General features: G+C 59.3%; 1 protein-coding gene across 4 annotated transcripts; it reads left to right on the forward strand.

Moving 5' to 3' along the window:
* The first annotated feature begins 6,361 nt into the window (after nucleotides 1-6,361).
* Nucleotides 6,362-25,341, forward strand: RELT (RELT TNF receptor). 4 transcript variants are annotated; one of them, XM_028115748.2, is made up of 11 exons: nucleotides 6,362-6,483; nucleotides 18,166-18,220; nucleotides 19,368-19,442; nucleotides 19,567-19,733; nucleotides 19,935-20,014; nucleotides 20,721-20,978; nucleotides 22,229-22,309; nucleotides 22,552-22,633; nucleotides 22,794-23,051; nucleotides 23,471-23,669; nucleotides 23,831-25,341. In XM_028115748.2, the coding sequence occupies exons 2-11, from the start codon at nucleotides 18,176-18,178 to the stop codon at nucleotides 23,876-23,878; spliced, it is 1,293 nt and encodes a 430-aa protein (XP_027971549.1). In that variant the 5' UTR covers nucleotides 6,362-6,483; nucleotides 18,166-18,175; the 3' UTR covers nucleotides 23,879-25,341. The 4 variants fall into 4 exon arrangements, with proteins under 4 accessions (XP_027971549.1, XP_087874000.1, XP_087873999.1 ...); XM_028115749.2 differs by lacking the exon at nucleotides 6,362-6,483 and adding an exon at nucleotides 6,776-6,849; XM_088017874.1 differs by lacking the exon at nucleotides 20,721-20,978 and having other exon boundaries at nucleotides 6,401-6,483.

Below are 25,341 nucleotides of genomic sequence, written 5' to 3' on the forward strand. Positions count from 1 at the left end.
TGTTCTGCAGCAAAGCCCCCTGTGAGGCTGGGGAATCTGACAGAAGCCAAGGTGACTTCAGGTTTTGGAGCAAGGGTAGAATCCGTTTGTCTGATTTCTGGTCCAAAGTGGTGCGTCATTAAATCAGACATAAGAATGCAAAGGCCAACCCCACGGGGCTGGCCAGTCCTCACAGGGCGGATCCCTTCCTACCGGGGTACCCCCTACACAGCTCAAGCTGGCAACCACTCATAAAGGGCAGAGTAGCCCCCACCCCCGCCCCGGCTCTGTCGGAACATCTTTCAACCTAAGTGATGAACACTTTACACAAATCAGTTGCTGAAGGGGGAGTGTAGGTTCGTGCTTTGCACACAGGTATACGTGTAACATCTCGGGTCTGCTGGGCCCTCAAGGCCATGGGACACACTTGGAGTATCTCCCCACAGCGCCACTTCACTTGGAAGATCTGGGGAGTAGGGGATGGTATTAAACACATACATTCCAGAGCAGGAAGCAGTGTTCATGTGGAATTTCTGGTGAATCAAAGCAGAAAGAACACAGAATTTGAAGCTAAGCAGAAATCTTAACTTTGCAACTAGCTATGTGACCTTGGATGAGTTACATCCGCTGTAAGCCTTCATTTCCTCATCTGTAAAATGGGACCAATAATCTTTTCCCCCACAAAGAAGAGATTTGTTGTGCCCTGAAATAAAAGGTGGGCTAATTAGTGGGAACCACTAATTAAATAGTTGTCAGCACAGTGGCCCAGATATTGGAGCTCCATCTCAGGACACCTGGCCCCTCCACCTTGAGACTCTGCTTCCTGCCTTGCTGCCAGATGGCTGCTATTCTCACTGCTGTGCAGCTTCTGTGGTCTTGGGGCCACTGTGCCTTCAACATAGGGGCCCTGGCCAGACTTTACTTTCAGCACTGGACACCCAAGGCTGGGTCCCCGGCATTTTCCCAGCTCCTGTGCCTCAGCAGGACTGGGCCTGGCCAGCCAACTGCTACTTAGGAGGTCATATCCTGGGGCATTGGCCAGCCTGTGGACATGCTCAGCCCTGAGCCAGTCAGCTGTGGGTAGGAAGGTCTTGGGGGATGAACAGTCATCAGGCTGCAGGCCCAGGGGAGAATCCTGGAAGAATTTGCTCTTCTAAAGCAGTAGTTCTCAACCTGGGCTGCACATTATAATCACCTGAGGGGCCCACATCCCAGACCAATTAAATCAGTTTGGAGGGTGGACCCGGGTGTCACTATTTTTCAAGGGAACTATATTGAGGTATAATGTTTGTACAGAGAAGTAGACAAATTGTTAGTGTGGCTTGAATTTTCATTAAGTGAACACCTCCAGATCAAAAAAAAACGAATATTTCATCACCCTAAAAGCTCCCCCTTTGCCCCCTCTGAGTCTACTCTCCAAGGGTAACCATTACCCTGGCATATGATACCATGTTTTAATTCTGCCAGCTGAAGTGGAGAACCAGGGTACGACCAGGGCTGGCCATTGGGGTTGGAGGAAGTGGGGCTTGGGTTTGGTATGAAAACGGAACAGCTTGAGCCAAGGCAGTCGGGAGGGGAGGGCCTGGAGTGAGGAGTCCATGGTGTAGGCCCAGCTGGAGCAGAGGAAAAGGCAGGGGAAGCCAGAGTGAGCTCGGTGAGAGGCGACTTCACTTTGTTCTTTGCTCCATCCCCAGGCTGCCTGCAGTGCCTGACACACAGTAGACGCTCAAATATTTGTGGAATTCAATCTGGAGAATTCAGTTAGAGTCCCCCTCTAGGTCTTAAATGTCACAGGACAATAACTGGGAGCTGGCACCACCCCAGCTCCCAGTTATTGTTTGCTGCAAGTCAGGAACATGGACCATCTCGCTTATTAACTCAAGATGGTCCTGGGAAGTTGGTGCCATTATTATTCTCTTTTTTCAGATGAGGAAACTGAAGCTCAGGGAGGTAAAATGCCTTCCTCAAGGTCACTAGTCTGCTAAGTGGTACAGCCTGGATTCACATGTGGTCTGTCTGCTCAGGGCTCTGCGGCTCAGGGAAGTGGGGTGGGCAGCCACGTGGAGGGGCTGGAGGACAGGAGAGATGGAGTCTGAGGGGTCAGAGCCACATCCAGTCCCTCATGAGATCTCTGGCTCATGTTCCGTAGACCAGCCCTGGGCAGGATGTCCTGATCTCAGAGGCCAGGAGAGAGCCATCCCTTCTCCAAATGGGTTCTCGGGACAGAGGGCTAGGGACGGAGGGCAGGATTTAGCTAGACATCTGCCTCGTGGGGAAGATGAGGCACAGAGAGGGATAGGGACTTAACCTCAGCTCACCCAGTAAGGCAACACTGAGGCTGGAGGGGAAGGGTGAGGTGGGTGTGGAGGACAGCCCAGGCAGGAAGGTTTCCTGTGGTCAGAACAGTCAGAGAATGGCCCTTAGAACCCACGAAGCCCACGACTGGCGTAGCTAGCCTCCAGGGGCCCTGTTGTACACCTCGAACGGGGGTTGGCAGTAGTCTGCAGGTCCAGAAGTCTTGGTGAAGGGACGGGAAGTCTGGCTGAGGCCCTGCCTTAGACCTTCTGGGCAGAGCCTGGGGAGGAGATGGGGCACCCAGACATCTGAACTCAAGCCTCAGCCCTAGCCTCCCTTCACGGTGTGACCCTAGGCAAGTGTCTGCCCTCTCTGGCACCAAATGTCCTCTGTGAGCCCTTCACATATTTTGCATGCCTGCCAAACACCAATTCTTCCTTCTGTCCTCACAGACTTTAAGCCACAGGCCAGGTTGCAGGAAGCAGCGAGGGGAAGTGCTATTTTGGGCCCGTTATGGCCAATGAGGAGCCCTGCCTGGCAAAGGCAAGTGAACAGGCATCACATGCTGGATCAGGGATAGACTGTAGGGCTGAACTGAGGAGGGGGGCATTGAGCAGGAGTTGGAGACAAATGGAGGCAGAGCACAGATGCCAGACTGTGGGGAGGACACAGAGCAAGTACTGAGGATGCAGGAGGAGAGGGAGCAGATAGGGGTTCTGAATCCCGTGTCCTGGAAGAAGCTGGTGCCCCCGACGTGGGATCTCAGTAGATCCTCACAACACCCTGGGCTGGTGAGCTTGCACTCAGAGAGATGAAGTCACTTGCTTAAGCCACAGAGGCCACACAGCCTGGCAATGGCAGAACTGGGACTTGACCCCTGTCTCTGTGACCCCAAAACCCAACCCCAGTGAGATTCCAGACCCAGCTCAGGGTCTGGACCTAAATTAGGACTGAACCTAGCTCTCAGGCCCAGCAGCTTCAGCTCAGTTCCTCTCCTGCCCCAAGGCTGAACCCCACCCTGGCCTCCTAGCCCCAGTTCCTCCTTAGACCAAAGCCCACCCTCGCCCTGGAGCTAAGGCACACACACACGGGGGCAGCCCACCTTTAGAGTGGTAGGACTTGGCCAGTTAGGGGTTAGCCAAGGACAGAGCATTGAAAAAAAATTTTTAAAAGATTATTTATTTATTTATCTTTAAAGATTTTATTTATTTATTTGACAGAGAGAGACACAGCGAGAGAGGGAACACAAGCAGGGGGAGTAGAAGAGGGAGAAGCAGGCTTCCCACGGAGCAGGGAGCTAGATGTGGGGCTCGATCCCAGGACCCTGGGATCATGACCTGAGCCGAAGGCAGACGCTTAACCATCTGAGCTACCCAGGCGCCCCAAGATTTTTTATTTTTAAGGAATCTCTGTACCCAACGTGCGGTTCAATCTTACAACCTTACAATCTTACAATAAAGAGTCCTATTCTCCACTGACTGAACCAGCCAGGTGCCCCTAAAGCATTCCTCCTGCTCTGTACTTCCTTGTTAAAATTGCAGTGTGGCCAGCAGAGGGCGCCACAATTTCTGGTCTACAACCCTGGGGACGGCCATCTGTTCAGATCCCTTGCCAACAACTGCACCCCATGCCTCAGATCCTGTGGGACAGGGTCCCCACTGCAGGCAGAGCCTCAGTGGGACATGGAGTCCACGCGCCTGACTCTGGAGCCCCATCACAGCTCATCCTGGCTTACTGGGGCTTGTGCTGTGCCACCTAGAGTGAGGTGCAGGCTTTCTCTGTGCTCACTTCCTCAGCTGCGCTATGACAAGTTCAAATGAGATGGTCTCTAAGTGCAGGGATTGTTATGCTAAGATTTCACGGGTTCACCTGAGACGCCAGGAGTTTTAAAAGCCTGTGATTGTGAGAGTCCTTTGTTCTTCAGCCTGTGGCTCTCCAAGCTCCATAAAAAGCCAGTTTAAATCTCCTGTGGCCTCCACAACTCCTTCCCTGCCTCCTCACTAGATGCTCCCAGATTCTTGGGCAGGGTCCCATCTGTAGCTCATTGTGCTTCAGGAGTCAGAGCTGACAATAAATAACAATTAGGCTCCCTCATAACCTGAGGGTTCGAGGGTGGGATGTGTGTGGTCTGTGGCTCCGGGAGACCCAACTCTACGGACCTGCAGCCTGAGAGACCAAAGGTGCCAACCAGAGTTCCCAGAGCCACAAGAGGGACCCTATCAGCCCCACCATCCCTGATCTTTTCTCCCAGCTCAGGGGGCTGCTGCCCACCCTTACCACTCAGGTGAGTGGGGGCAGATCATATCATCCCACAGAGAACTAGAACCACCTTCAGGTAACAAGTCTGGCACCCCAGTTTTCAGGTGGGGAAACTGAATCTGGGGAGGGATTTGACCAAAGCCTCACAGAGAGCTGGCAGTAGGTGCAGACCATCTGTAGGATGTCTGATTAACGGTCAGTGCTCCTTGACCGAAAAGCATTTCCCCATTTGGCCTATTAAGTGGCACATGACATGCCACAAATTTGAACTGTGGAACTTGGAACTGGGGTATAGAAGGTCCCCTTACAAAGAAAACATATGCAGAAACAGAGGGCCTCTTAGGCTGCTCTCACCCTCTCACCACGTCCCCAGCATGGATCCTCTGGGTTCCCCCCTCACCCCCCATGGGCTTGGATTTGGGATGTTTGACCCTGGGACCACCCTTGCCCTAACCCTGGGGTGGGGTGGGGGGGTCTCCATTGAGATATGAGGTGGGTGGGGCTATGATACTGACATCAGTCATCTGGAGCTCTTCCTGCTCTTTCCTACAACATGGGCATGGCCCAAGGAAACAGAAACTCTTCTTCTGCCCCCCTCCCTCTGCAGGTGTCCATTTCTCTTCCTGGAATCTCCTGGACCCTGGGGACCTGACCTACCCCACCCCCTCACCCCACAGCTCAGTTTGTTTAGAATTCTCCACCTCTCCCCGCAATCCATCCCCAACAGACTTATTTACCTTCCCCTACCTCTGTCATGGGCTGTGATTATCCTGATCCCAGCCAGGCCTCTGCCCCCAGCATGAGGCCCTCCCTGCTGTCCTGGGAGGACCACCGGGGATCCGCTCGATAGTAATGAGCAGGAGGGAAACTCTGGCTGCTGACTGCTGCCTCCAGTCCCGGCCTACCATATTGCACAACTCCAGGGGGCACAATTCACAGAGCTGGGAATACAATGTGAATAGTGTCCTGGAGTCCCTAGTCACTGCCTTGCTGGGCACCCTGATGGCTGGCAAAGGGAATTGGCAAGGTGGGACAGCTGGAGGTAGGGAAGGGACAGCCTGGAACAGTGGTAGGGAAGTCGTAGGGAAGGGACAGGGTGTCATCTGTCCTGCTGGAAGGAGGGACTCACTATCCTGTCAGACAGGGGTGGGGGTGGGGGGGTGGAAACAGGAAAGGCCTCTGGAGAAGGATTTGGGCTGGGCCCTGAGGAATGGGCAGGAGACACCATATGGACCTCCACTACAGATTCCCTTTCACCTGGACTTCCCTCATCAACTAGGCAGGGGCTTCCAGGGGCGGGCCTGGGCCTCGTCGGCAAAGCGAGGTTGTTCTCCCTGGCTGCCAGTTTCTAGGAGGAAAACAAGACCCAGGAAGGGGCAGTGGTGGTCCTGCTTGGACTGATAATGCACTGGCAATGGACCCGGAGTAGCATCCAAGTCTCCAGTCTATCTTGCATCTCACAACCCCCCGCCTTTTTTTTTTAAAGATCTTATTTATTTATTTGACACGGAGAGAGATCGCGAGAGAGGGAACACAAGCAGGGCGAGTGGGAGAGGGAGAAGCAGGCTTCACAGGCACCCCGCAACCCCTTCTTTCTTGGTTTGGAGCCCAGAAAAGGCTGATCCAAGAGGCCTCTTCCCACGCAGCCCCCTGCAAGTTCCCCGGGGGCGCGAGAGATGGCGACACAGAGCAGCGCGGCCCGGCGGGAGGAGCGGAGGCCCTCCGCCGCCTCAAGGGGTGGGGATCCAGGGGCGCGAGCCCGGGCTCTGACGTCGGGGGCGGGGCCGGCGGCCGTGACGCGCGGGGGCGGGGCTGCGCACATTCCCGGCCAGGCCGGCGATTCATTCAAAAGGCGCGCAGCCTGCGCGGCCGCTCGGGCGCTCGCAGAGCCGGGCCCGGGGCTGCGCTTCTATCCTGGGGCCCTGCTGGGAGCTGCTGCGGGGCGGCCAGGTAAGGAGGGCGCGCGGGGCCTTAGCCTGGGGTGTGCTTCTCGCTGCCGCGGCTAGAGGGGTGCGGACCCGAGTGGCGCCCCCTGCCTCCCCGCGTCTCTGAGGAAGTTGGCCGGCGCGGCGGATGCCGCAGCCCCGGCCCCGAGCGCCCCCCACCCCGCGCCCCCGCGTCCTGTCCCGGAGTCTTCCGCGCACCGGTCCCCACCCGTCTCTGAGAGCCATGCCCCGGGACCTGCGCGTCCTCCGGCCGCGACTCCAGGCCCGGCCGTGCGCGGTGGCGAAGCCGCGGCGGGACTTGCAGTTTGAGGAATCGGCGGGCCCCGGAGACGCCCCCGGCCCGGGAAACTTGGACCGAGACCAGGAACGGGTGCGGGACGGGACGGCGGCGGCGCGGGGTGGCCGGAGGGGGGGGCTCTGAACGGTGTCAGCCCGTGACTGTGGGTGACACGGCGCGTGAGGCGGCCCAGCCCGGGAGACCGTGTGGCCGGGACACTGAGCGGTGACGCCGGGGCCAAGCGGGAGACACAGAGGGGCTCTGTGTGTCTCCGACAGGCCGAGTGAGTGCGTGTGACTGTGTGAGAGAGACCCCAGGTCCCTGCGGGTGACCGTGACCCCAGCTTGCTGTGAGACCCGGGTCACAGTCTGTGTATGGCCTGGGACATGACCAAGGCAGGGCCAGAGCAGCTCCCTAATGCGAGTGAGTGTGAAATAGAGGGAGAGGAACCCCAAGTGACTGTGAGGACCAGTCCCCAAATCCCTGGAGCCATAGTGTGCTTGTTGGGTCAGGTATTGTCAGTGTGAGTGTGTGTGTGTCCGTGTCCATCAGTCTGTGTGTACGGGCCTCAGGGGAATGAGTAAGAGGCAGAGAGAGGAGGGGCCTCAAATACCTGCCTGTAGATAGAGGGAGGGGGAGGAGAGGGTCTCTCCAGAACTGTCCCCAAGAGGGCACCTCTCAGCGTCTCAGTTTAGTCAGTGGGGAGGACCCAGAGTGACTTGCCCTGGAAGAGGGAGAGGGGGCCAAGCCTGGGTGGCATCTGGTGAGGTGACTGACATTTCTGGCAGCAGCTGGGGGGCCCTGAGGTAGCCTCAGGCTCCACCGCCCAAACACACACACTCACACACTGAGGTCCCAGATGCCTGGCAAAGCTTTGTTCCCAGTAACCTGTATTCTCACTGGCCCCAACTGGGCCTCAGTCTCCCCTTCTGCACACTGAGGTGTTGGGCTGTGAATGGACTGTGAATCATCACTTTGGGATCCTCTATTGTTTTTGGGTCAACTGCCTCTGTTCTCCCCTCCCTCCCTCCAGGCAGAAAGACTGCAGTGGGGGGTGGGGGCAGGCTGGCTGCTGGGGACACAGTGGCCCAGGGGCTGCTGGGGACAGGGATGGAAGTACAGCTCCTCAGACCAAGCCAGAATTCTGATCCATAGGCATTGACTTCTCTGGCCCCGGGCTCCTTCAGTTCCCTTTGTGCGGAGAGAGGGGGCACGGACTTGTTCCCCACGAGTGGTGTCTGATTTGGAGAGCTGGAGCAGGGCCCCTGCACCGTCTGGGCCAGACCCTATGAGGCTCCCATCTCCACAAGAGGGTCTGTTGGGTTCATGCAGAGTGGAATGGAAATTGGGCTCTCTAGACCAGGTGGGGTGAGGGGATACCTGCTAAAGGATCTGGAAGTTCTGTTCTCCTCTGAAAATGTTGGTTGCATTCTGCATTGGGGCGAGGATAGAGGGACAGTGCCAGGTGCTATGCTGAACACTTTATGGTGTACTCTTGCTGAATCCTCACAGTGGTTCTGAGATGTGACTATTTTTCAGAGAAGGAAGCCGAGGCTCGGAGAAGCAAAGGGACTTGCCCAAGGTCATGCAGAGTCAGGACAGTGCTAGGATTGGAATTCAGATTTTCTGCCCCCAAAACCCTGTGAGATGCTTGGAGAGGGCCACCCACCTTTCTAATATCTGTTCATGGCTTATCTGGGCTTCTTCTCTCAAACCTGGGCTGACAAGCAAGGCCCTGTCAGAGTGTGCCTTTGTGAGTTCCTAGTGTGGTGTGTATTTGCACATGTCTGAAACATTGTGGGTGGATCGGTTATGTGGTCTTCCTGTTCCTCCTCCTCTTCCCTTCCCACAGGACTCACCCCTGGCCAGAGGCCACCAGAGAGGCCTGTCTGCCGTCTTCTAGAGCCTGCAGCTGGTTTTGGGAGCATCCACAAAGCTACAGAGTGTCAGGAGTCAGCAGCACAGCCCAGGCGCAGGGTGCGGGGCGCAGGGCAGGGGGCAAGGATAGCTGAGAGTCCCAGTTGACCTTCACCACACTGGAGAGGCTCTGTTCCCCTATTCAGAGTTGCTCTAGGGGCACCTTCCCAAATCTCCCCACACGCTGTGGTTGGGGGCAGGCCGGGGGTGACCTTGAGCTTCTGCCCCACCCTCTCAGTCCTTCAGTCTCTCTGTCTTCCCAGAGGCCCCTGCTAGTTCTGACCACTGCTGCCGCTTGGCCGAGAGCTAGAGCTGGGGGGTCAGGGTGTCCCTCGGTCCTCTATGGAATGACTGGAGCTTCGCTTCTTAGGGCTGATCAGAATAGCTATCTTGGTCTCCTGGGGCTGAGCCTGAGTTATTTCCATCCCCAGCAAACAGGGAAATAGCTCAGGGCCCAGGGAGGGGTTGGAAGAGGGGAAGGGTTAGCCTCCTCTTCGGGTCCTAGCCCTGATGGAGGCCCTCCCAGCCCTATCCTGTGCCCTGCCCAAGCTAGACCTTTCTGGGAACTTGGGCCTCCCAGGATGACAGTGGGCCCAGGCTGGGTTTCTACACATGGCCCCCGTTGGGACTCATCTGATAGTTGCCGGAGGGAGGTACCTGTGTCTGGCCAAGGAGGGGAGACTTTGAGGGGTAGTCAGCGCTCTACCCCTGCTTGTAGGGTCAGCCTCCTTTTCCAGAGCGAGTGAGCGAGACTGAGGTTTGAGAAGGGCCAAGACTTACCCAAGGGCCCCAGAACCCTCTTATTCTGGCTCTCACCCTTCAGACAGGGCCCCTTCCTACCTTCTGTGTTGCCACATGTCCCCCTGCAGCCTGCATGTGGCCCGAGACACACCTTCACAAAATCACGGCTCCCTCTTACGTCCCGCTCTGGCCCAGACACCTGGGCTAGCCCCCTGCCTCCATTTCCAGTTCTTCCACGCCCTGTCAGAGCACCCTCCCTAGGGCCACTTACTTTTTTGCCTACACAATATAGCCCAGACTCCTCATCCTGGCCTCGACATTTCCTTCCAAGACCTTTTGACCTTTACATCTTCACCCTTATCTCTCCCTACCAGATGCCTTGGTTCGACTCTGCCTCTGCTTTTGCTGTCTCCTCTTTCTAGAACCCTCCTGGCCATTCAGGGCACAGCTTCCCCTCACCCAAGAAGCCCTCCTAGCCCAATGTTAGTTCCTCCTCTTTGTTGTGGTCCACCTGCCAGGTGTCCCCGCTCACCTTTGGGCATAGGCTCAGGTGTGGGGCACTCATGGGCACTGCATACCCAGCTGGGTAGGGCGGCCCCGGCCAGAAGCCTGCCCTCTCTTGCTGCCATATCTGTGCTGGCCAGGCCTCTTCCTGAGGAAGGGCAGCCACCGAGGGCCCACTGTGTGCTGGGATGCACAGGGAGGTTTGCACCCAGGGTCTCCAATGCTCCTGCATGTGTGCTGGGGGGTTGGAGGCGAAGACTCATGGCCATCTTTTTTGTAGGGGCACATCTGGTGCTTGCCATGGGCCCTCCTCAGACAAGACTCCTATTCTGGGCCAGCAGATTCCCTGCTGTGTGCCAGGCCCTGGGCTCAGGTCTCAACGGTACTGACAGAGGATCCCCTTCCTTCCCAAGCTGTTCAGTGGGGAAGCTGAGACTCAGGGCAGAGGGGAGCAGACCTAGTTTGAGTCCCACAGCCATGATGCTGGAGTCTGGCACTCAAGATCTTGCCTTGCCGTCTCCAAGTGGAGGCAAGGGTTGTCTGACAATTCTGGCATCAGTTTCCACAGAAGGACCATGCTGGCTACCTGCCTTGGGAGGGGGAAGTGGTGGGGCTGTTCAGCGCCTGGCCTGGCTGGATAAGGCCAGACTCCTTCTGTATGGGGCTGGCCCTTCTGCCAGGTGGCGGGGAGGGGTTTTGCCTGAGATCAGCCAGCAAGGCCCATCTGGCCCCACCCCCATTCAGGATTGGGGGTGAGTGGGATGAGGTCTCTGGCCGAGCTCAGCACCCATTGTTTGCTGAGGCCCTGGGTGCTTGGGCCTGGTCCTAGTGCCACTGGCTGGGGTGGCAAGGAGGACAGGAGGGAGCCACTGCTGCATCCCTACTGTGTGCCTAGCCCTGGGATTAGGACCCCTGAGGCTCGCACATCTTTAGCGTCATGTCCCGAGGGTCAGCAGTCTTCTCCAGGTACAGGCAGGGAAAGAAGGGCCCAGAGAGGAGAAGGGACTTGCAAGACCCTAGTGTCACTGGGATCCTAACCCCGGTCTGTCTGCCTGGAAGGCCAGAGCTCTTTCCTGGGCCACCCTGGGAAAGATGAGAGCTCTATAAATAAACTGCCCATGAGGCCATGAGCGTGTGCCCTGACTACTTGGCACAGAGAGAGGGATGGAGGGGCCTCTGCAGCCAGTTAGAAGCAGGGTCTGACTGTGTGGGTGGAGAGAGAAGGAAGGAGGGCTCCCAGAAGGAAGGACCTAAGCTTGGGTCTGTATATTGTGGTCATTGTGAGAAGGAGCAATGAGTGGAGGGAGGGGCCCGGCCCTGCTCTGTGCCCAGCTTCCTTCATACGCTTGCCTGCCTGCCTCCCTTCCTTCCTCCTGGGAGATCACAGGTGGCTGAAGGGGCCAGGAGGGGGGAGGGTCTGCCCAGACAGGGAGCCCGGGAGGGCTTCCTGTAGGAGGTGGCACCTGGGCTGAAGCCTGATTGTAAGAAGGGCCACTGTTCTCCTATGAACTCTGGATCCTCCAGCCAAGAGGTCAGCTGAACAAGCACAACTCTCCCAAATTACAGAGGAGGAAACTGCGGCTTAGGGATGTGGGGCTGGGTCCTGACTGTGGCTTCGGCTGGTAGGGGAGCACGTGGGTGCAGGCCGTACAGCAGCTGGGAAATGCGCCCCCAGGGCTATCCTGGGAGGCCAGGGCTCCTCTCCTCGTGCTGCTGGGACTGATGTTGGGTTCCCTAAAGCACCCTTGCTTGCTCCCCATGCCACTGGATGACCTTGCCTGGGTGCTGCTTAATTCTGAGCTTGGCTTTTCCTCTGGCTCTCATGGGCTGTGGTGGTGGGAACTGATACGCGGGGGAGGTTCGTCAGGCCAGGCCCTGGTCAGCACTGTTTACAGTGGCTCCACTTATCCTCACAGCCCCTGGAGGCAGGGGCCAGAGCCCTTGTTTGCAGAGAGCCCTGAAGCTCAGGGAGGGGAAGTAACTTGCCCAAGCTTCCAGAGCTGCTAAGCGATGAACCAGAGCTTGAACCCGGGAGTGACTGCTCCGGAGCCCAAACTTCCCGCCGGTGCTGACCCCTTTCCTCAGTGGCCATTGGTTAGGGCCGCCTGACCTGGGATTGCTGGGGAGAGGGGTCTCTTTCCCCAGCACCCGAGGTCTAGAGGAGCCAGAGGACAGGGCAGGCTGGGCCTGCGGTCTCCCCTCAGTCTCTTGAGAAGCCTCGCCCCGCTTGGGGTGATGGGGTCAGGCCTGCATGTTAGTGGTCAGTACCAGCTGTGCAGCTGGGGTCAGAGGCAAAGGTGGCTTCTCGGAGGAAGAGGTAACAGTAGCATGAGTGGGTGGGCAGTGGGGTGTCCTCCAGCCCTCCCAGGGCCCCTTACCATCCTGTCCTGGGGCCGGGAGACAGCCCAGGGCTGGCCCAGGCTCCCTGCAGGAAGCCCCGGGGCACTGAGCAGTTGGCTGTTGGGCCGCAGCAGGGGCTGCCGCTGCCGGGGCCTGCCGGAGCCTGCCGGAGCCTGGCGTGTCTAGGACGAGGGCTGCCTGTCCCCACTCCTGGGTGGTAAACCTTGTCTCCTTTGAGACCAAGTTGTTAAAGGGTACTCCTTAGCCTCTCTGAGCCTCAGTTTCCTCATTTGTGAAACCTGGGACCCTATCTTTGAGGCCTGGAGTGGGAATGAGGCATGCAGTAAGTGAGGGGGTTTGGGGAGCCCCAGCTCTGCCCCAGAGATGACTGTGGTTTGGCACCCCCCAGCCCCAGCCCCAGCCAGGGAAGGGGCAGGCTTTGCATCTGTACTACACCAGACTGGGAGGAGCTGGGTCGGCCTAGTCTGGCCACCTCAGCCTTTTCTTTGCCTCAAGGGCCAATTAGCTCCCTCAGCCCCACCTGCCCACCTCACCTCCCTGAGCCCCTGAAAGTGCAGGCCGTGTGGTGGCCTGAAGTGAGGGCCAGAACCATGCTGAGCTCTCCCCCCGGGGGGATGGGCAGGGAACAGCCGCTGTCTGGTGTGCCCCGGTGCAGGATTTGGGGTCCACAGGCATGGGGTCCTTACCCAAGGGCTGTGGCCTGGGAAACCATGGCTGCCCAAGGCCAGGGTGGGAATGGGGCTTCCCTTCTGAGTGGCCCTGAGCTAGCCTCCGCACAGCTCCAGACCCCCCACCTGGCAGCAGCCTGAGGAGCTGGCCTCCACCCTGAGACCCTCTTCCCAGACTTCCCTGGGCTTCCTACTTCTCACAGCTGCCAGCGCCTTTTCCTGCAGGAGCTGGTGCAGACTAGGGCAGTATGTAGATGAGGATGGATGCAGGGAAGCCCCAGAGGCCCCAGAGACCCTCGGGGACAGGGGGGGTGGGCAGCACCTCCTCCCTGGGGGCCCGCCTGGCTGCTTTGTAATAGCCTCTCCATGAACCGCTTCTGTGGGCCGCTAGCTCCCTAGCCTCTGCCGTCGAGCTGACAATCACTCGGAGAACATCCGCTACATGCCGGGGCCTAGGCTAGGCTCCAGGTTAAGAGGGGTCAGGAGTGAGGGGGGAAGGAGAATCAGCCAGACCTGGGCTCTGTCCCTGCATCACCACTCCCTGGCTCTGTGACCCATACGAGTGATCGCCTGTGGCCTCAGTTTACTTGGGTGTGAAACCGGGATGCTCACCTCTTCTGTGAGGTATAGAGCAACCCAGACAGACCCCAAAGGAATGAGAGTCAGTTGCCTTCCCTGCGAGGGTGGCAGATGGCGAAGAGGCAGGCCTAGCTGCCCTCACCACCGCCCACTGTGGACACTGCCCTACTTCAGCCCCAGTTGCCAGGGAACCACCGGGTTGCTTGCTAACCTGGATCTCCCTATTGATGGGCGGCCTTTGTCTTTCTGACTCGGCCACTGCCAAGGAAGGCCTGTGTCCAGATGTGTTTCCAGGCAACTCTAGCCTCTGGAGGCTACAGGGAGGTCCACAGGCCCTAGAGCCCCTGGCTGGGGAACAGAAGTACCTGCCTCCCACCCCCTGCTCCATGTGGGGACCTGCCTCCCACCTCTGTCTCCCCAGTCCTGCCTCCTTGGCAGGTAGCCCAGGGAGCCCTCTGAGAGGCAAATTGTTCCATACCTCTCCCCACCTCCTAACCCTTCTCCCGTAGGCCCCGAGGGCAGTGCAGGCTTCTCAGCTTGCATCCAAGTCTTGGTGTGACCTGGGCTCTGACCCCTACCTTTCCAGACCTCTCTCCCTTCGTACACCCTCCTTCCTCTCAGACCCTCACCGTGGCTAATCCAGCACCTGTGTGCCAGGCTCTGGGCCAAGCATTGCACGTAAACGGAGAAGGAGCTTGTATACCTCACACCTGCCTGTCGAGGGTGCGCTGTGCCCCGCTCTGTAATTTACACATGGGGAAACTGAGGTATGGCGCATGCTTATTGAGGGGTGACTCTGTGCCAGGCCCTGTGCTGAGTATTTAAGGTGAAGTCTCTTGGCCTCACAACAGCCCTCTGTCTTGGTGGGAGAGGGGGTGTCCACAGCCACAGAGCCAGCGAAGAGCAGAGCAAGGCAGGCTGATTGTCCCCCAGGTTAGCTCAGGTGTTCAGATCCAGTTTCAAACCCCCCTGCCTAACCCCAACCTCTGGGCCCTCCCAGCCTTGGCAGGAGCTACATACACCCCCGATCCCTGTTCCGCATCCGTCCCCCTAGCTATCCCCAGTTCACTATATACCTGTCCGCTCGCTGGAGCCAGGCCCTGTGCTGAGCACTGGGCATAGAGTTTGTTGGGGAAGAGGCTGGGTAAACAGGATGGTTACATGCGGATGATGAATGCATAAGGGGGGCTTCCAGGAGGAAGTGGCTTTGAGCTGAGCTCTGAAGGAAGAGTAGGTGTTGGCAGGTGATGGGAAGGTTTTTCTGGGTGGAGGAAACAGCAGGTAACAGTGGCTCGGTGAGAGAGGCAAGTGTAGGGAGTGAAAGAAGCCCAGAATGGCTGGCGGGGGCGGGGGGGTGGTGGTGCAGGGGCCAGATCCCAATGTTAAGATACCTAGGCTGCACTTGGGGCTGAACTGGAGGCCAAGGGCCAAGGGCGAGGGGTGGTGGGTGACCTCTGGGAGGTGGGAGAGCTTTAGGATACTGTGGAGCTTCTGTGGGAGGCCAGGGTGAGCTTGGAGAGTGAGCCCCAGGCTGGGGCCTCGTGACCCCACTGAGCTGCAGCTCTGGGAAAGGGGAAGCTGCCCCCAGGGCTGGGTGGTGTCCCAGCTTCCCCTTTCTCTGAGGCCTCCAGGGCTGCACCTCCCTGGGGCTCCGCCGCCCTAGTCATGGCTTCCCTAGCTGGTTTTCTTCCAGGGAATTTCTGGGTCTGATTGTTTGGGCATTTTTGGAGGTGGGGGTGGACTGCCTGTGAGGAAGCCCCCACCCCCACCCCAGCCTGTCCTGCAGAGGCTTCCTGCTCCAGACACTGCTGGGGGAGGGTTTTGTGGTAAATGAGACAGACACCCTGCCCTTGCTGCTGTCGGGGTGGGGGTGGGGGTGGGGGTGGGGGTGGGGAGCAGCACGAAACACGTAAGCAAACAAATACTTAATTACAAACCTGGGCCTGAGGTGCAGAGGGAAAGAAGGGAGCCATGGGGGAGGAAATCACAGGACCGGCGTTAGGCTCATTACCTTCTGTAAACTCAGCGCAGTCTTGCCCTGGGAGAGAACTGTCCCCATCTTGCAGATGAGGATACTGAGACCCAGCAAGGTGAAGCAAGGGCTCAGGTCCCATAGGGAGTTGGTGGCAATGGGGACAGGCCCAGGCTAGGAGGCTCCCTGCTGTGGGCCTTGGTCTGCCTGCCTGTGACAGTCTTCTTCCTGGGGGCCCTCTGGAGACTTTGGAAGGTCACTGACTGCCTGGCCTTAGGACTAGGCAGAGGAGTAGGGGTGGAGACTTCACGGACACCCACCAGCCAAGGGGCTTTGATCTGAAGTTGCTTTTCCGTCAAGATTCCAAGATTCTAGGCTTAGATGCTGGAGGCCTTGTGGGGAAGGGGGCGCAGAGGGCCGTCAGAACAGCAGGTGTGTGCACGGAGGGGCTTCTGGGTGGCCGGCATGGGCTGCCTGCCTGGACAGGTCCATCGGGGGGGCTCCGTCTGGCTGCAGGTGGGGGCTGGGGAGGGGGGCGGCTGTCAGCAGAGACTCTGGCAGCCAGACTGGAGTAAGTACCAGTTTGGGATAATTAGAAGGCACGTAATTAGAAGGCGTCAGGGCGCTAGGCGGCGGGTGTCTGTGAATGTGCCTGAGTGGGCCCTTGCTGGCTGGGAGTCTGGCCTTTGGACCCCCATTTTCCTTCTGGAAGTCTCGAGATCACAGCTCCCCATTTGCCTGGAGGTAAGCAGCTGCACAGCCCCTCCTGTGGGCTCGGGTCACCCAGTGGGGGCCAGGCAGGGCCAGAGGTGGCACTGGGGCCCGCTCCTCTGGAGCTGTTGTGCCTCTTTTCACCCCGGCCCCGGCCCCTGTGGGGCCAGCCTGAAGCCTCGGGGCTTGTGGTCAAGTCTGTGGGTTAGATCCTATGAAGAAGGATCTTCATGCAGAGAAGGGCTTGAGTGGGAGCTGGGCCTGGGTAGGGGAAGGGCCACTTTGGGCCAGAAACTGGAAAGGAAGACTTGTAACCAAGTCAGAGGAGCGATGGGCCTGGGGGGGGGGGCGGGGTTGGGTCCGGGTATGCCGCCTGGTGGGCGCTGACTGCCAGGGTGGGGCCTTAATGCTGTGGCCCAACCTTCTCCTGTCCCGTTTTCCCCTGAGCTGGCCTTGGGCCCAGAGGCGCTGCCAGTGACCTGGAGAGTCCCCGGCTGTTGTGCCTGCAGCCCCTCCCCCTCCTCTGTGGTGTAATTCAAACCCCTGGCTGCCCGCCCCGCTGACGGCCGGGGAGGGGATCAGTTTCCTTGGGCTCCTGGGAAGGCCAGGCCACCTGTAGGTCCGAGGGGCTTGCGTGGGGCCCGGGCTGGACTGCGTGCAGCGCTTCTCCCGCCGGGCTCGGCACTGGGCAGCACAGGGCTCCAGGTGGGGTCCCCTCACTCTGCTCGGGGCCCTGGGCCAGGGGCTTGGCTGCCCCTTAGGGGTTGGAAGCTGTGTGGCCTGTGGCCGAGGCCCGACAAATCCAGCTGCTTTCCCCTTCCTGAGCCTGGAGGCAGGCCTCCTGGAAATACGTGACGGGGACTCCCTCTTTCTGTCGCGGCCCCTTTCGTTGTCTAAACCGAATCCCCGATCCTACTCTTTCAAGCTGTGTACTGGCTAGAGGCTTCTCTCCAGAGGATGCCATACCCCGAGCCTGGGTGCTCAGCCTTTGGCCAGTGACCGTCTGCACCCTCACCCTGCCTTATTGTTTGTTGGCACTCCCCACCATCTGGCAGGGGGACGTTCCCCGTTCATCTGTTGGCCAGTGGTCAACAGGGATGTGAGCTCCCTGAGGACAGGGACAGTGTCTGTGTTCTACTACTTGTGCTAAGGGCAGTAGTAGGTGACCAAGAGAGGACAGAAGGCTGAATGCTGGCCGCTAGGACAGCAGAAGGTCTGCTCCTGCCCCAGAGACGCAGTCAGACCCACCTCAGTGTTGGACACATCCGTCCACACCCTTCAGCGGAGAAGACCGCCGGGTGGGGAATGGGACACGTAGGGGGGCCAGGACTGTGACGGGGTGGGCTAGGGAGACATGCAGGAGCTTTGGGGAAAGGGAAATCTAGAGATGCTTCTGGAAAGAGAGGCCTTCGTGTTGGTCTTTGGTGGCTGGGGTAAAGGGCCTTCCTTGGAGCAGAAACCGCAAAAGTGAAGGCAGAAAAGCAGGAAAGGCCAGGGCCCACAAGGAGGTCCAAGGGGTGGGAGCCTGGGAGCTAGAGATGAGGTGAGGGTCTGGGCATGAGAGGATGGCAGGCCCTCTCAGCCCAAACCCCCAGGACTGCTGCTGCAGGCTTCCTTCCTCCCAGGCCCCCCTGCCCCTGTCCCAGTGCACCTGGCTATTTATGGAAGGGGAAGGAAGCCCTTCCTCCTCCGGGAAGCCCCCCAAACCTGGCAGAGCCCTCTGTTCCCCCCTCTGCTGCCCTGGGAGGCTAGCCCCAGCCAGCGCACCCCCACCTCTATGCAGGTTTGTGGGGAAAGAGGGAGTGTGGTGAGTCTAGGCCAAACTACCCCAGCTTAGCCTGCCCCACACCTTGCAAATTGCCATCTGGTGTTGTCCTGGAAGCAGTGCGGGGAGGGCAGACCACAGCTGCCTGCCTACTCCCACCTCCTGCTGAGCCTCTCCTCCTTCTTTCCCAGGGGCCTGAGGATGAAGCTGAGCCCGCCACATTGGCCCCTGTCCTGCCTTTTTGTGGTGAGTTGGGGATGGGATCCTGGTACAGAGCCCTGTACCCCAGCCCTCCGTGCTCAGGGACCCCATGCCAGGAGCCATGCCAGGGTTGATTACACAGCGTGGCAGGTGATGGGAGCCAGATCTGGGGCCTGAGGAGGGCCCCAGAGCCTCCTACGTGATATTCCCTCTGCCCTTCAGGGCAGCTGGCTTTACTCCGTGCCTGTTACCCCAAGCTGGGGCCAGACTGGAAAACAGGTTGCAGGGAGCATCTCCCCACAGCAGGAGGGATTCAGGGCAGGTAGTTCATTCTGAAATGGGGAGCAGAGGGAGCTCTCAGTGGAATGTGCCGGGGGCTGCAAATTGAGATCCCTTCCTTGGGATGTATCCCGCCCTGTGTGGGTGCAGGAGTGTGAACTGGCTGGCTTTGTGTGGAGAGGTCACGGAGGATGTGGTCCCAAAGACTCTCTTGAGGGCCCAAAATAGGAAGCACCAGCTGCAGACTTGGCCCCCAGGATGATGAACAGGGGCTGGCGGGGGGAGGGCCACAGCAGCAGGAAGGGGGACAGTACTTGAGAAAGGAATTCGGAAGCCTTTCCTCTTTATCATTCTGGTTAGCTGGAATGGGTGTGACTCAGGGACCTGAGGGCTTGAGATCCTGATCTGGCTCTGTCTGGGGTTTTCCAGCACTTTCCAGAAAGGGATAGGGTTTTCTTTCTACCTAGGCCGCAGGCGATGCAGCAGGTATGGGACAGGCAGGTTTTTTTGTTTGTTTGTTTTTTAAATTTTTATTGTTATGTTAATCACCATACATTACATCATTCGTTTTGGATGTAGTGTTCCATGATTCATTGTTTGTGTATAACCCCCAGTGCTCCACGCAGAACGTGCCCTCTTTAATACCCATCACCAGGCTAACCCATCCCCCACCCCCTCCCCTCTAGAACCCTCAGTTTGTTTTTCAGAGTCCATCGTCTCTCATGGTTCGTCTCCCCCTCTGACTTACTCCCCTTCATTCTTCGCCTAGGACAGGCAGGTTTTATTTGCAGCATGAGGGAGGGAGGTTAGAGAGTGTCCCTGAAACCTGGAGGCTGGCCCCAGGTTGACCCCAGAGGTGCCACACCCCAGCACTTTCTGCTCTCTCAGTGTGTCCTGCCCGCTGTTCTTCCAGCTGCTGCCTTGGCCTCTGGCCTCTCCACTGTCAACGACCTCGTGGCAGTGCCCACCTGGGAAGGAGCCCAACCTGGTGAGCTTGCCCTGCCCATCCGCCCTGTCCTAGGAAGACTGCTGAGGACCAGGGGCGCGTGCTCCCGACCTGGCTTCCCAGGGACCTGAGGCCTGGCTTTGTTCTCACCCTTTCCCTCCCACAGGACCTGGGGCAGGGCACATTGTGCAGGTCCTGTCCCCCCGGCACTTTCTCTGCTTCATGGGGCCCGGGCCCGTGCCAGGTCCACTCCCGCTGCAGCCCTCGAGGGAGGCTGGTGGCCCAGGCAGGCACAGCGACTCAAGACACACTATGTGGAGACTGCCAGCCTGGGTGAGCCATGGGGTGGGGCTTGAGGACTCGTGGCTAGCTGACTAGGACTTTGGGTCCTGGGGTCCCAGCCTCACCCACCCCCGAGCAGGCCTCAGTCTTCCCATCTGCAAAATGGGATGGGTCAGGACCAGTGAGTGTGCCTAGCAGGAGCCTCTCTTAAGGATAGTTTTTGGGCTTCAGTGATGTCTCCTCTCCCTGCAGGTGGGTTGCCACTTCGGGGGTCCCCCATGTCCCCTGTCAACCATGCTCCTGGACACCTCTGGGTACTCGCAGCTGCTCTGGTAAGTGAGCGATGGGGGCTAGGGCTGGTGAGGGTGTGTATAGGAGGGGATCCAGTGAGCTGGAGCCCAGGGACCCCCGTGGTGTCCATCTGGGACAGTGGGGCCCTCAACCCTGAGCCCAGGGAAGGGTATGCGCAGCCAGAGGGTGTCCGGCAGGATGTGATTGGTTGTCCCACTGGCAGTGTGTCTGCTCACGTTGTTTCTGAGTGGCAGAGACCATTTAGCAGGTGGCGGCCGCAGCTCGGGGGTCAGGGGCGCTGAGGGGCTCCCACCCTTCCTGTCTCCTGCCCTCATCCCCTCAGACACGTGCAGGTGCGTGTGAGCGCACACACCTCTCACTGTCGTCAGTCGCTTTCTGAGGCGGCTCCCACATGGACCCAGTCGTGGGGACGTGGCCGCCGGGGCCCAGGTGCCCAGGCATGTGCTTGTGAGCTGTCTGTTGACCCCAGAGTGAGGGGGATGGACCACGGGGCTCAGGGCCTGGCTGTCCGGAGGTCTGGGGGAGGCCTTGCTCCGGCTGACTGATAAGATGACCCAAGACCCAAAACACGTGCTGGCGGGGAGCTGGCCGCTGCCTCCCGAGCATGGTGGAAAGTGGGCGGTAGGTGGCTCCCACACCTTAGTGCCCCACACCCCCCCTTAACTCAGGCCCTGGGCCTCTCTGCCTCCATCTTTCCTCCATGCCTCCATCCTCTGCGGTGCTCAGAGCGGGGACGGCGGGCCCGACGTGGCGTGGAGGTAGCAGCAGGGGCCACCCGCGCTGGGGACACGCGGTGGCCTGGGAATGGCACCCGGGCCGACGGCCCCGAGGAGACGGCGGCCCAGTACGCGGTCATTGCCATCGTGCCTGTCTTCTGCCTCATGGGGCTGCTGGGCATCCTGGTGTGTAACCTGCTCAAGCGGAAGGGCTACCACTGCACGGCCCACAAGGAGGTCGGGCCCGGCCCTGGAGGTGGAGGCAGCGGTGAGGCCTGGCCTGGCGTCTGGGTGGGGAGGCCAGAGGGCACGGACGAGCCCAGCCCAGCTCAGCTTGGGGGCGGTGCTGCGCAAGGGAACCTGTTGGCCTATAGGGTCTGACGGGGAGGGGCCTGCAGAGGGCTAACCAGGAGGGCTTCCTGGAGGCGCAGCATGCGGGCTTGAGAGGAGACCCTACAGAGTGACACCGTGGAATGAGAGGTGAAGTGGCCTGAGGTGGTGACAGGGGCAGAGCAGAAGTCAAGTGGTTTCAGCATGATTCTCACCCTGGGTGAGGCCCTGCACAGCTGTAGGGGCCTGGACTCCACGGGGGCTGCAGTTGTGTGTATGTGGTTCAAGGGTTGGAACGCTTTCTGGGAACTCAAGCTGACCTCTGACTTGAGCCACTGGCAGGGCAGTTGTGCTTGGCAGGCCCCACGAGGGGCTCGGGTTTCAGCTCCAGGCTGTGGTTTGAGTTAGGAGTCCTGGAACCAGAGGGAGAGATGTGTTCCTCGCAACCCTGCCCCAGGGCCCTGGGCCCCTTTTCTCCTCCGCACCCCCCCCCCCGGGTCCCTTAAAGGCCGGTAGGGCCAGGGTCCCCAGTGTGCATACACAACCCAGCGAGCCTTGTGGCCAAGTCAGGATTGAAATGGTGCTTCCCATGCCTGTGCCCCAGGCTGCCTGGAGCTGGCCAGAGCCCTTCCCACCTCCTGACACTGCGGTCTAGAGGGGGCTGGAAGACGGCAGCTCAGGCCATTTTACCTGGGGCCGCACTTGCTATCATAGCCTAGGTCTTCCTTTAACTGCTGGCTGCTGCCTGGGGGCAAGGTCTAGGAGCTGTTTGCTGTGGGCCTCGGATTGGTCACGTGGCTCATTCGCATGCTCTTGAGGTTTGGGCCCTAATGGCCCTCAGTTATGCGGACAGGGTGGTGTGCAGGGAAATGTGAGAAGCCTGGAATGGCAGAATTTGCCTGAGTTGTTGGGGGTTCTGGGCAGAAAGTCCACAGCTCCCTGAAGCTGTGGAGGGGAGACAACAGGCCCCAGAAAAGCCTGCCCCCTCTCAACTCTGCAGGGAGCAGTGATAATGAGCTGAGGCCTGGGGGGCCCCCAGTGCAGAAACACCCAGGCTTGCAGCACAATGCGTCGGGAGGCCTGGGGTGCCCTCTGCTGCCACATCTTGGGGGAGCTGTCAAGCCCGGAGTCTCCCCCAGTGAACTCCCCCTCCCCCCCAGGGTCACAGTTCTCGCTTTTTTCCCACAGGGATCAACCCCGCCTACAGGGCTGAAGATGCCAACGAGGACACCATCGGGGTCCTGGTCCGCCTGATCACAGAGAAGAAAGGTGAGGGGAAGGTCTGGCCCTATGGCCAAGCCCAGGCGAGGACGGTCTCCTCCCAGAGCCTGAGGCAGCCATGGGGGTCAGAGTCCCACCCTGCTCTGCCCCTTTTCTTTTTGTTCTTGCCTGATGAGAGGTGGAGGGAAAGGTGCTAGGCCCCGCCTGGGGCGGGGGGTGGAGGGCATGGGGAGCCCGTCCCCCCCGCCCCCGCCACCCCGGAGCTGGGTTCTGACGGCCGCTGCCCACAGAGAATGCTGCGGCCCTGGAGGAGCTGCTGAAGGAGTATCACAGCAAACAGCTGGTGCAGACCAGCCACAGGCCTGTGCCCAGGTGAGTGCGCAGGTGCCCCAAACCCATACAGAATCAGCCTGCTTCCTGGGGGAGTCACCACTCGGGTGTGTTCACGTTACCCTGAGTGCCCTTCGCTACCGCCTGGGACCCCCTGGCACGGGCCTGCCCTGGTGACCGTGCCCACCTGTGCCCTGTGCAGGCTGCCGCCGGGCCCCCCCAGCACGCCACACATCTGCCTGCATCGCCACCACCTCCACACCGTGCAGGGCCTGGCCTCGCTCTCCGGCCCCTGCTGCTCCCGCTGTAGCCAGAAGAAGTGGCCTGAGGTGCTGCTGTCCCCTGAGGCCGCAGCTGCTGCTGCCCCCACTCCCCGACTCCTGCCCAACCCGGCCAGGGCTCCCAAGGCGGGGGCCAAGGCAGGACGCCAGGGCGAGATCACCATCTTGTCTGTGGGCAGGTGAGATGGGCAGAGACGCAGGAGGGTCAGGGAGAGACATTATAGCCAGGGTCGGGGAGACGGGGCCCTATTTGAGCCCTGAACAGCCCGTTCAGGGATGGCCCCTCTCTGGGCAGAAGGGGAGTGGGGTGGTCAGGGAGATGTCAGGTCTTTCCAGCTCTGCTGTGTCTCACACGAGCCCTTGGGCCCCAGTGCATGGTCCTGGCCTCCATCACACCTTGGAGCCCTCAGGCCAAAGGACTGTTTTGCCTACAACCTAGGGCTGGGGGTGGCTGGGGGCTCATCTGTGGGTAGGAGGATATAGGATGGGCTCAGGCTCTGACCCATGAACTTGGTGTAGGACCCTAGCAGGCACTGCCCTTTCTATACCCAGGGTTCCCTCTTTAATGGGGGGATCATTGCACCACCACTCCTCACAGGTTCCGAGTGGCCCGAATTCCGGAGCAGCGGTCAAGTTCAGCAGCCTCTGAGGTGAAGACTATCACGGAGGCCGGGCCCTTGGGGGGTGACCTCCCTGATTCCCCACAACCCGGCCTCCCCACTGAGCAGCAGGCCCTGCTGGCAAGTGGTGGAAGCCATGCTAAGTGGCTGAAGCCCCCGGCAGAGAACAAGGCTGAGGTGAGGCCCAGAGCGGGGGGCGAGTATCTGTTGACACTTGGAACAACCCGGACTTGCGGATGGGGTAGGGTTGGAGGTACAGGGAGCCCTGGGTAGGGACCGCTTTCCTGGAGCCCGGAAGCCCCCTGACTCAGCTCTGACCCCTCACTTCTGTCGCCCAGGAGAACCGCTATGTGGTCCGGCTAAGTGAGAGCAACCTGGTTATCTGATGGTCTGCCTCAGCTGAGGACACTGCAGCCCTGTCCTGGGAGGTTCTGAAGGCTTCCTGGAGGAGGCAGAGCTGCAGCTGGGCCCATAAGGATCAAGAAGCAACGGTCCAGCAGACAGAAGAGCAAAGGCCAAGGCCTGGAGGTGGGAGTGTCCGCCCCCGTGCAGAGGCCGGTGCTGGCGGGTGCTGCGTGCAGGAGCAGGTTGAGCGCCCCTCCCCTGCCCCTGTGCCCTGCCCTGATCCTAGGACCCTGCAGGATCCTCTGTACCAGGTGGCTAGGCCTTGGCAGTGCGGAGGGGCCCTCTGCCTGGCACCCCGGCCCCACACCTTGGTAATCTACTGCCCCCGCCCTCTGTGCAGGGCCCTAGCGTGGACCTCTCCCTCCTCTTCCAGTGGCCCCATGAAGGGAAGAGGCAACAAAAAGCCGTGGGCTGGAGACTGAGTTCCCTGGTTCTAACCGTGGGCAAGTCCCTGGCCATCACCTGGTTACCGTCCTTCTGACCGTGAAGTGGGGAGAGAAAGGTGTCTTGGGGCCCAGGGCTTCTCTGGTTCCTTGCAGGCTCTGGCCTGGGTCGTGTGCGGGGAGAGCTTGACTCCTTGCCACCCCTCCCATTAGTAGCTTTATCTATGGCCCCCTTTTTGCGGCTTCCAGGGCCTGTGCCTTCAGGCCCCCATGGGGCTGCCCATCCCTGGCTCTGCCTACGGAAGGGGCTTAATGCATGTATCTGCCCCCCTCCCTATTTTTATTGAAATTGGAACCACAGTCTCGACCTGGGTAGGGCTGTGATACAGGGTGCCAGCCTGCATAGCCACCCCAAGATCTCAGGAGCATTCAGGGAGAGGGGTGTGTGCGGGGCTGGAGAGGCACCTCTGGCCTCGGTGGTTTGTGTGTCCCTGTGGTGTTGGTGTCTGTCCCCCAGCTGGTCAGTGCAGGCGACTGCCCAGCCCAGCTCCTTTGTCCACTCTAGCCCAGTGACCTGGTTATTTATGTGGGGCCGTGCAGGCATGGGCCCCACTGCCATCCCCATTTCTCTTATTTATTGAAAATTTGCTGTTGTCCTGTCCTTGTCTACATTCCCATCCATTTATTGGATAATAAAAGGTGGGAAAGTGGTGTCATGAGGAGCTTCTTTCCCTGTGCCTCTTCCCAGGTTGTCCGTCCATTCACCAAATACCTGTGTCAGGTACCGTGTGGGGGACAGGCCATCCCTCCCCTTGCAGGGCCGGCTCTGTAGCGGGCGGACATGGGGCAGAAGTGGGGAGGCCCCTCACCTCACTGGGTTCTCACTGAAGCCCCTAGAAGCAGTGCTGTCCAATGGAAATACAGTACATACCATGTATGTAATTTAAAATTTCCTAATAGCCACATTTTAAATAGTATTAAAAAAGATGAGAGTATCAATAATGTATTAAGCCAGTGTTTCTAAAATATTTTCATTTCAATATAAAGTCAGTAAAACATTA

The sequence above is a fragment of the Eumetopias jubatus genome, unplaced genomic scaffold, assembly GCF_037043125.1.
Source record: "Eumetopias jubatus isolate StellerSeaLion01/CBP00866 unplaced genomic scaffold, mEumJub1_p1.0 scaffold_13, whole genome shotgun sequence".
Lineage (NCBI taxonomy): Eukaryota > Metazoa > Chordata > Mammalia > Carnivora > Otariidae > Eumetopias > Eumetopias jubatus.